The following is a 10,906-nucleotide window of genomic DNA, read 5'->3' as shown; positions in this document are numbered from 1 at the left end:
CTCGGGTGAAGAGAGGGGCGGAGCTGTCAACTGATCACCACCTGGTGGTGGGTTGGCTCCGATGGTGGGGGAAGATGCCGGTTCGACCTGGCAGACCCAAATGCTCTGTGAGGGTCTGCTGGGAACGTCTGGCAGAATCTCCTGTCAGGAAGAGCTTCAACTCCCACCTCCGGCAGAGCTTTTGCCACGTCCCGGGGGAGGCGGGGGACATTGAGTCTGAGTGGACCATGTTCCGCGCCTCCATTGTTGAGGCGGCCGACCGGAGCTCTGGCCGTAAGGTCGTTGGTGCCTGTCGTGGCGGCAATCCCCGAACCCGCTGGTGGACACCGGCGGTAAGGGATGCCGTCAAGCTGAAGAAGGAGTCCTATCGGGCCGTTTTGGCCTGCGGGACTCCGGAGGCAGCTGACAGGTACCGGACGGCCAAGCGGAACGCAGCTTCGGTGGTTGCTGAGGCAAAAACCCGGGCGTGGGAGGAGTTTGGTGAGGCCATGGAGAATGACTTTCGGACGGCTTCGAGGAAATTCTGGTCCACCCTCCGGCGTCTCAGGAGGGGGAAGCAGTGCAACGTCAACACTGTTTACAGTGGGGATGGCGTGCTGCTGACCTCGACTCGGGACGTCGTGAGTCGGTGGGGAGAATACTTCGAAGACCTCCTCAATTCCACCTACACGCCTTCCATTGAGGAAGCAGGGCCTGGAGACTCTGAGGCGGATTCTCCAATCTCTGGGGTCGAAGTCACTGAGGTAGTTAAAAAACTCCTCGGTGGCAAGGCCCCGGGGGTGGATGAGATCCGCCCGGAGTTCTTAAAGGCTCTGGATGTTGTGGGGCTGTCATAGCTGACACGCCTCTACAACGTTGCGTGGACGTCGGGGACAGTGCCTCTGGATTGGCAGACTGGGGTGGTGGTTCCCCTCTTTAAGAAGGGGGACCGGAGGGTGTGTTCCAATTACAGGGGAATCACACTCCTCAGCCTCCCTGGTAAGGTCTATTCAGGGGTGCTGGAGAGGAGGGTCCGTCGGGAGGTCGAACCTTGGATTCAGGAGGAGCAGTGTGGCTTTCGTCCTGGCCGCGGAACAGTGGACCAGCTCTACACCCTCGGCAGGATCCTCGAGGGTGCATGGGAGTTCGCCCAACCAGTCCACATGTGTTTTGTGGACTTGGAGAAGGCGTTCGACCGTGTCCCTCGGGAGGTTCTGTGGAGGGTGCTTCGGGAGTACGGGGTGCCAAGCCAACTGATAAGGGCGGTTCGGTCCCTGTATCACCGATGCCAGAGTCTGGTCCGCATTTCCGGCAGTTAGTCGGATTCGTTCCCAGTGAGGGTTGGACTCCGCCAAGGCTGCCCTTTGTCACCGATTCTGTTCATAATTTTTATGGACAGAATTTCTAGGCGCAGCCGAGGCGTTGAGGGGGTCCGGTTTGGGGACCTCAGCCTCGCGTCTCTGCTTTTTGCAGATGACGTGGTGCTGTTGGCTTCTTCAGGCCGTGATCTCCAGCTCTCGCTGGAACGGTTCGCAGTGGAGTGTGAAGCGGTCGGGATGAGGGTCAGCACCTCCAAATCCGAGTCCATGGTCCTCGATCGGAAAAGGGTGGAATGCCCTCTCCGGATCGGGGATGAGATCCTGCCCCAAGTGGAGGAGTTCAAGTATCTTGGAGTCTTGTTCACGAGTGAGGGGAGGATGGAGCGCGAGATCGACAGGCGGATCGGTGCAGCGTCGGCAGTAATGCAGACCCTGTACCGGTCCGTTGTGGTGAAGAGAGAGCTGAGCCAAAAGGCAAAGCTCTGAATTTACCGGTCGTTTTACGCTCCTACCCTCACCTATGGTCACGAGCTATGGGTCATGACCGAAAGAACGAGATCCCGGATACAAGCGGCCGAAATGAGTTTTCTCCGCAGGATGTCCGGGCTCTCCCTTAGAGATAGGGTGAGAAGCTCGGTCATCCGGGAGAGACTCGGAGTAGAGTCGCTACTCCTCCACGTTGAGAGGAGCCAGATGAGGTGGCTCGGGCATCTTATCAGGATGCCTCCTGGACGCCTCCCTGGGGAGGTGTTCCGGGCATGTCCCACCGGTAGAAGACCCCGGGGACGACCCAGGACGCGCTGGAGAGACTATGTCTCTCAGCTGGCCTGGGAACGCCTTGGGATCCCCCGGGATGAGCTGGATAAAGTGGCTGGGGAGAGGGAAGTCTGGGAGTCCCTCCTAAAGCTGCTGCCTCCGCGACCCGACCCCGAATAAGCGGAAGAAGATGGATGGATGGATGGATGGATGGATTTTGACAGTTTTAGGAACGTAACTACTTCTCTTCATGCCAAGCTGTCCCTGCTTTTCTGCTGATTCCACTTCGTGACACAGAGTATTTTTTTGCCGTTTTAACAAATGAATCCAGTATGTAAAAATTGTCAGTCTTCCAAACACAAAACAGGGGTGGGGGGGGTATCCCTGCCATATCCACGTAAATTACACAAGTAACGACGCTCAAAGCTCGGCGCTCTTGCCGTGACATTCCGCGTCTCGGCCCCCACATGAAAGGCCAACGCGACATCCATTACTTATGTGGAAATACCGTCGGACAAAATCTGGTCTCATGAAAGTGGACTCGATGAGAAGCAGAGATGAACGTCGTATTGCGACTCCGTGGAGTGGCTCTCAGGCGACCCTCACTCCACTGCTCCACTAATGAGGCGTTCTTTCGTTACGACACTAAAGGAATTCTGACTTTTTCTGCCCGTAATGAGCACTTGGAAGGAGAGGCTTTTCAGGATACCATGGTGGCATATGCAGGTAGAATTTCAATCAGAGACAGAACTGTGTCAGTTATGCAATTTTATTCACAATTTAACCAGTTCTCAGGTTGTTTTAATGACTGGGGCATGATTTCATTAAAACCTGGCAAAAATTAAGAATTATATTACGACTATCAAATATCACTTCTTAGACATCGTAAAACGTAGAAGCATTCTTTTTTTTTTCACGAAGCCGTCAAATTGTCAATCAACGTAGCGTAGTGATAATCAAAGCACCGCTAGTGTTATGAAGGGTCCCTCTGGTGGTATGTGAAAGAATTACCGTATTAAAAGTCCGAACTTTTTTTTCAATTTTATTTTATTTTAATCCAGTACCACACAACTGTTAAATACTTTAAAGTAGGCTTGAAATCATTTACAAATGCTTAATTAATTTAGGGTAAATTTATGTATAACTTTTGCAAAAAAGATATTTAAATCAGTGACACTTTTACATCACTTTTCATTATAATTTAGATCGGCTTCATTGGAATATTTTTGAAAATTTTAATTGATTATTTAGTTTCACACTTGATGGTTGAGGTCAATTTCCTGTAGTATGGACGATAAAATGATATAAATTTCAGGTGTCTGTGGACAAACCACGGGTAAAGAGGGGGGCCTTTAGAACATTAACTTTTTTTCTTTCTGTCTTGCTGACACATGACAAAGAACAGACAGTCTAACGGCTTACTCACTTCAAAATCCCCGTGAAGTGTTTACATCACGTTGTGCGGCTTCATGCACGGCTAATCAACTATGGCCAAACAAACCTTGGACCCCACCCCACCCCCCCACATGCAGATGTGCACGTCCCAAAAGTGTTTCCCACACGCGTCTAACGCTTAAGTCACCGTGTTATTGGACACAAGGATGCGACGTAGAAACTCCGGCGCTACGAGAAGGGAACAAAAGAATAACAGACGGGACACACGGTAACAATGACACACTAACAATAGGCTGAGAGGTAATACATAAAGTACAGCATTTCATTTAGCCACGACCCTAAGAACCACATCAGCGCTTTTTGGGGGAACTAAATGTGGTTTGAACGAGGCACTGTGGCAAAGCTTGGAGAAATTATAGAGGAGCCCTTAACTGGGAATATAATTACATGACAATAAAACTGAGGGAATGCTCAGACTTGACAATGTTGACAATTTAACAGGCGACACAAAGTTAAAGGGCAAGCGGAGAAGAGCAGTAGTGGTTTTCTAAATGTGAGCTTTGTCTCCCCCTGGTGGCTCAAATAACACAAACTGAAATTGTGTCATTGTTTTTAATATTTGTGGGATGGAACAGGGAATATTTGGAGCACCAGTTATGGTTCATTAAAAATATTTGAAGTAGTTGCTCTTAAAATAAAATAAAAAATGTTTTTAATACAAAAGTGTACCTAACATTGTGGCAGGTGAAGATAAAATATTTCAAGATATTATTAAGGCTGCTCTGGTTTCTTCCCGTATACTCTGCATCGATAACACTCAATGCAAACCCTTTGGTTATGTTATCAGGCACAACATTAATCAACATACACAGTGTCTGTTCCATTTTTGGGGTTTCAGACACATTCATAATTCACGAGCACAAACGCTGGCAGACAACATTGCGTCAATATAAGTGCTCTCATAATAAAGCTTAAAGGCAAGACATGCTCCACGAGGCCTCCGTTGTTCAGCACACGGAAAAGGGCAAAGAGGAGCAGACAAGAAAACAAAAAAAAAGACGAGGAGCCAGAATGTGGCACACAGAGGACACGGAGCACGTCAGTAAGGCTCCATCTTGATCCTCCTGTACAAGCAGCAGGTGAGCACCATCCCACAGATCTGAAAACAGGAACGCGTGGAGCCGGTTATACCGCATCAATGTTGGCGCTCGAGCGGCCACTGAAGCGACAGGGGATGCGGATGGGTTTGAAGCGAGATAAGCAAATCCATCAAAGAATGATCTGTACAAAAGCGCAGAAGAAGCAGAGCAGGAACTGTTGTCCACTGAAGCGAATGGCATGCTTGACAAACAGACTGGAAAAGTCTCCAAAGCACGTGGCAAAGCACGGAAGATAGCGACGACGTCTACGCATGGAGAGCACAGTCCTTCATCTGAATATGGAGACGGTGCTGCTGTTTTACTTAGCAGCACACTTCAAACGGGCAGGTAGTACTATGACTACTACAAATACTTCTACTGCTAGTCCAAAGATTACTACTACAAGTACTACTACCACTACACGTACTACTACTATTACAAGTAATACTACTACGACGACAAGTGCTACTACTACAAGTACTACAACTACTACAAGTACTGCAAATAGCTAATACAAGTATTATTCCTACAAGTACTACCACTACTATTACTACAAGTACTACTACTACTGCTACAGTAAAGTCCAAGGTACTACAAGTACTACTACTACTATTACTAGTATAAATACTACAAGTACTACAACAACAAAAACGGCTCCTACAAGTAATTACATCAAGTACTACTATTACTAGTACTATTACTACTACTAGTACTACTACTACGACTACAAGTACTACTACTTCTACTCTGCCGACTACTACTTCAAGTAGTACCAAGACTAAGTACTACGACAAGTACTACTACTCGAAGTACTATGACTATTAATACTATGAGTACTACAACTAGTAGTCCTACTACTATTACTACAAGTACTACTTTTCTCGGTTGTGATGGACAGCCACTGTGCAAAAACAAATGTAGTGCATGACGCACACACACCCACACACGCACGCATGCATGCATGCAAATTTTTCCACACTGTGCTCACACCTGCAAAAGAACACGGGAGCTAAAAGCGCGGCGCTAACGACAATCACAACGTAGCCAAATCCTCCTCCTCTTCTTTATAGAGAAGATAGATAAAGCAGGCGGTCAAGATTGCCCCGGCCAGCTACACACAAACACACACACACGGACTGGTTAGTGCCTCACACAAAACTAAGTATTAGGAAAACTACAACCAGGGGGGTTGAAACCTGGATTTATGTGTTAAATGTAAGCATGGGAATCAATATTAGGACAGATGTGGGCAGATTATTGAAGAAATACATTCAGCATGACATAATTTTCTCAGGAATAAGATGCGATAGACTCACTTCATTGTTTAGACCTTAGCTGATTGGGCTAGCAAATTCATTGCTAAACTTCATAGCATTCTAATAAAAATCAAAGTGAAAAAGGGAGACTAACTATCTCAAATGTTTTTCCCCCCTCACATACCTGGAGACAGGCCACACCAATGCCCACAGCCCCAATGACCAGCAGGTGGTCGGCCAGGAACTGCTCCAGCATGGTGATGCATCCCCCCTGCGGACGCCGGCCAACCATTAAGAGTGAACCTCTTCGATGATGTCAAGAGAGGATTTGGAGGGGGGGGTCTTGCTCACCTCCACCTTATAGATGTTGGATGGGTGGTCGCGGATGCCGCATGCCGGGGTGAGCGACTTGCAGCAGCTGTCGGGCACCAATCGGCGGTTGGCGCTCGCGGATAAGATGTACACGCTGTCAGTCCAGTCTTGGTAGCTTTCGCTGCCACAGCACTTGAACTGAGGGGACAAAATGATGGAGTCATTGCTCATATTTTCCTATTGAAATAAATGAAAATGCCATTAATCCCGCCCTCCAAAAAAAACAAGTTTATAATGTGTTTTTAGTGGCATCTTCAATGCCGCAGTAAAGAAGAAAAAATATATGCCTGTGAGTATTATAATATTGTCTGTAATATATAACGATGAGAAAATGAAGCTTCTCGATGCTTCATGAACCCATTGTGTTCATTGAGTGCTAGAGATGGCACTGTCCCAACATTGCCATTTCTTAAACCCCTTCCTTTAATCCAACAGTGCCATCTAGAGGAGTAAGTGGTTCATGAAGCAAATTTGAAGCTTCATTTTCCCCTCACTATTGATTATTGTATTAGCATGTTAGTGTCATTGAATTAAAAATAGAGAATGTCAATGTGGCCCTCTCAATCTTCCTTTTTTTCTGCATGTGGTAAGTTTGGATGTCCCCGTTTGGAACAAAACCTACTTCCTGTTGTAGTTTGTCCACCGCTAATGTAATGGCCTCCTTCCCCGGTTGAGCGTAGTTGTCCGTCATGGTCTGCTTGAGATGCTGCTTCAGCTCCTCACTCAACTGGAAACAAACAACAGAATGTCTCAAATTTGTCCTTTACCAAGCTTTTTTTTTTTTTTAAGACTGGCAAGTTACCCTCTGGTAATAAACGTAAGCCAGAACTCCAGCCACCAGTTCAATGAGGAAGATCAACAGCAGACAGGAGAAATACTGTAAGAGAGTGACAAACACAAATGTTGAATTCCCAGGAGGGAAGTCACTCAACAAAAGTTCGTCCATTAAAAACTTGCAGCGGTTGTCAGACGAGTGGCATCTGTCTCTCGGCCGTGACGCTGCGCCCATACGAGGCATCAGGGAAGACGTTTTGACAGGCGGGGCGGAATGTGATTTCCTCCCGAGAATCCCCGTTATGCGTAGTGATTAGCATGAACAATACAAATCATCACCCCGGCGCAAACAAAGCATGATTTCAAAACTAATGATCCGAGCTGGGAGTCGCTCAGCGCTAATGACTCTAATTGCATTGAGTAAAGACTCGAAAATCCCGGGCGACATTATGCAAGCTGCAAAGTGAACAAACCGCCCACTCCTTTTCAGACTCGTTCAAATAAGAGCGGGGGCGGCATCCCGCGTATCATACGACCATGCTAAAATATGGAATCAAATAAACGACTGCGGGGGAAGTTTGGATTCATGGAAAGAAAAATGTCTGCCTGCTGTGTATCTACTGGTAACGCACACTCGTCCCCTTTTGTGCTTCCCGCCCACACGTGCACACTTTGACACCATCTTTTCTGCACATACCGCACACGTAAAAATAAATAGTGATCGAACGCAGCGCAAGTCTGTAAAAACCCGAAAGACACTAATGCAAGTGATTCTTTATCGCATCTGCGCTAGATAGATACGAGCCTATAAATAGTCCAGCGGTAGCCAAGGTTCCCCTCCTGCCTGCCAGTGTAAAATAATGATGCCAGCAACGGCCTTGTCACAGCCATTTGTCACTTTTTTCCTCGTTAGGAGAAAGCGCCTCCCGTCGCAGACATGACAGCCTCGGTCGCTCGTATGATGGTTTTTAACGCACCGAGAGAGACAAGAAAACAGGATTTAATGTCACGGAATGACTTGAGTGGCTCAGGCACTGCAGTGGACACCTAATAAACAGGAGATTCATGTTTTGCCCCAGACTTTCACTTTTAAGGAACGTTACAATTGTGTTGCTGAGTCACCTCTTTGTGAATCGGCGCTTAATTAGCTGTAGTAAAAAAGTGCAAAGTCAGTGATATATTATCATCTTTCTTTTTTTAATGAGTCTATTTCTTAACATACATAAATCTAATCTATTTAAATAAAAGTAACTTAGTGACAGAAGGCTTTAATATAGTGTATATGTATAACGCTTGTGGCCCTTTAAAAACGCAAGCTGACCAAAGAATATTCCATTCCTGAAAATAAAAATACATCTGCTTTCTTGCAATTTACGACACCCATCATTCCGCGGCAAACTGTCTCGGCGGCAAACTAGTTCCTTTTTGGGTGATTAACTTGTGACTGCCTCATAGTGGTATTGCATTAAAATAAAGTTTACTGCCCAGCAAATTAATAATTGACATACTACTGGGATGAGAGCGCACCGATATACGTAAGTATCAGTATCAGTGCCAGTTAGAGCCTTGTTTTACAGTATCGGTACTCGTGACGTTGGCCGATATCATTATCAGCCGCTTTTCGATCAGGAACTAAAAATTAGAAATTAGAATACAAAATTACAATTAATGTCACAATTGCTATCTTGGTAGCTAAAGATATTATCTGTAATTTTTTGGGGGGAAATTTTGATGTATCAAAAGTGGTAGTGCTTGGTATCGGTACCGGAACTGAATACTCATACTTGTGTCGGTCTGGAAAACAGTAGTATCGAATATCCCTACAATTACCATTCCCGTCTTTATGTTACTTTCACTTATGAATAATGCTTTAAAAAACTTTCCATACTGACCGTGGAGAGGCAGCTCCTCTGCTCACGGATGACGGCGCAGCAGCCCAGGAAGCCCGTGACCACCACCAGGCTGCCGGCCAGGATGAGAATGTAGGCGGAGACAGCAAAGGTGCCGGACGCCAGCAGGCTGAGAAACTCACTCTTCTCCACCAGCGTCCACACGCCCACGCCCAGAACGGCGGCACCTCCCACCTGAAAGTACAAACAGCACACACATAATGTGCACTTCCTGCTGAACAATAAAAGGGAGGTTTCCAAATTCCTCCTGAGGAAATTCCTAGTTTCCTGAAGTTTTTGGAGCGAAAAAGCTTTATGTGTATCAAACTTTTGAAAAATGTCACCCCGAGAGTGCCAAAAACCTGTGAAGCTCTTAAAGCAATTTATGAGTCATTACATGCCAAGTCCATAAACTCCTAAATGGCTCTCCCAGCACTTTGATGGGAGCACTAAAGCTTTTTAAATATGACCTATCATTAGCGGTGGATTTTTTTTGTGGACGAATGTATCGCTTCAGACTTACCCAAAAAAGCGAGTTGAAAACAAACAGCAGGTATTTGAGACACACAGTCAGCCAGTCTTCCTCGCCATCTTTGTAAGCAGACATCTTCTTTTTTCTAGTTTAGTCCTGCTGAAATGATACAAGCCGATCTGTGAAATATAAACAGAACTTTATTTTCTGCATTTCTGAATAAGTCAAAGCTTGGCATGGAGCCTCCACAATATTATCCTCAAACCACACAAATTCAATGAATTATTCCGAGCAATGAGCAGGGCATAAACTCTGAATGACTCCCCAACTGGTGCACAGCTTCCAACTCTGGAAATAAACGAAATAAATAAAATTTTGTGGGAAGCACTTTAATTGCTTCTTCCAACGTCCCTCCATGCAGATATAAAACGTAACTATAGTATAACTGTCTTATGCGGAAAATATATGTCATCATCGTATTCATTTAAATTGTCTTCCAGACCTAAATAACGACTGAGCAAGATATTTGGCTTATATATGCAAACATCGCTATGAAAAACAACCAGGTATGTTATACATTTTCTAAACACTATTTAGTTATTATATTTCTATTTTGTTGTTATTATTATTATATTGCCAAACGTGTGCAGTGACTTAAGCTATAAAAAAACGACCAAATGATTTGTCAACGTTAATATTGATGTAAACCAACACTTTGATTTTAATTGACTAAAAACCAGGAAAACTACTAAAAAATAAAATAGGTAAAGTAGTATTTTGTCAATTCTTTTGATTACCAAAGTAAAAAGTTAACAGAATTTTGACATAAAATGTTATCTAATGTGTGCGTAAATGACGTAGGATACAAAATTAGCGTAAGGTGGGATAGCTTGACATCAACTAGTATCTTAACGTAAAACACGTAGGCGTAGGTCACCGTTTTCCGGCCATGATATCAACAAGTCTGGGATTTTAAACGCCGCTATATATGTGTATCGAATAAAAACATGAATAAAACCATTCCCCATTTGTTGGCACAGATGTTTTTTTTCCCTCCACCTCCGCAGTTCGCGTTAGCATTGCTCCCAAACGACAACATGAACATCACTTGCGTCACTGATGCGCAGCATACAAAAGTTGAACGGAAAAAAAACCTGCCCGCTCGCTCGACAAAACGATGTTTTGTGGCGTAGAAGACATACTCACCGGACAGACGTAAAGAAGAGAAAATGTCCCTTTTCAGTTGATTTTAACATCAAATGTGAACAGATGGAACGACCGCAGTAATCAAGTAGAGTCTGCTCTCAGGCTGTCCGACAGAAGCTTGCGTTGCCTTTGAAGCACCTCGGTTTTTTTCCCGATTCAACGCCATTACCATGTTTTTCATCCCATCTGAGCTACATTAGATCACAAAGTATGTAAAAAACGGTGTCATTATTTGAATAAAGTACTATTTTTAATACATACGACGTTATGTGTTAAAAATACTCATCTTCATTAGGAGTCGTTCCAATATCCGACAGCAATTGAAAGCCTCATATTATGAACTTGTGGG

The 10,906-nt window shown here is 45.2% G+C and overlaps 1 protein-coding gene across 2 annotated transcripts; it reads right to left on the bottom strand.

Annotated features, from left to right (window-relative positions):
* Positions 1 to 4,047: 4,047 nt before the first annotated feature.
* Positions 4,048 to 10,878, bottom strand: tspan11 (tetraspanin 11). 2 transcript variants are annotated; one of them, XM_088366685.1, is made up of 9 exons: positions 10,558 to 10,878; positions 9,403 to 9,530; positions 8,883 to 9,074; positions 7,019 to 7,093; positions 6,839 to 6,943; positions 6,196 to 6,354; positions 6,029 to 6,115; positions 5,579 to 5,699; positions 4,048 to 4,608 (listed from the first exon to the last, which is right to left on the bottom strand). In XM_088366685.1, exons 2-8 carry the CDS (start codon positions 9,484 to 9,486, stop codon positions 5,622 to 5,624), a joined length of 780 nt encoding a protein of 259 aa, XP_088222811.1. In that variant the 5' UTR covers positions 9,487 to 9,530; positions 10,558 to 10,878; the 3' UTR covers positions 4,048 to 4,608; positions 5,579 to 5,621. The 2 variants fall into 2 exon arrangements, with proteins under 2 accessions (XP_088222811.1, XP_088222812.1); XM_088366686.1 differs by lacking the exon at positions 5,579 to 5,699 and having other exon boundaries at positions 10,558 to 10,871.
* Between the last annotated feature and the right edge of the window lie 28 nt (positions 10,879 to 10,906).

The sequence above is a fragment of the Syngnathus floridae genome, chromosome 22, assembly GCF_059516105.1.
Source record: "Syngnathus floridae isolate MCC-2025c chromosome 22, RoL_Sflo_1.0, whole genome shotgun sequence".
NCBI lineage: Eukaryota > Metazoa > Chordata > Actinopteri > Syngnathiformes > Syngnathidae > Syngnathus > Syngnathus floridae.
The sequence above is the reverse complement of the archived record's forward strand: the minus strand, read 5'-3'. Positions and strand labels throughout refer to the sequence as shown.

Excerpts from the sequence above, each read along its gene's own strand:
- tspan11 (XM_088366685.1), bottom strand. The coding sequence starts at position 9,486 with ATGTCTGCTTACAAAGATGGCGAGGAAGACTGGCTGACTGTGTGTCTC. Across the intron at positions 9,075-9,402 it reads TTTTCAACTCGCTTTTTTGG|GTGGGAGGTGCCGCCGTTCT; the intron begins GTAAGTCTGAAG and ends TTGTACTTTCAG. Across the intron at positions 6,116-6,195 it reads CCAACATCTATAAGGTGGAG|GGGGGATGCATCACCATGCT; the intron begins GTGAGCAAGACC and ends CGGCGTCCGCAG.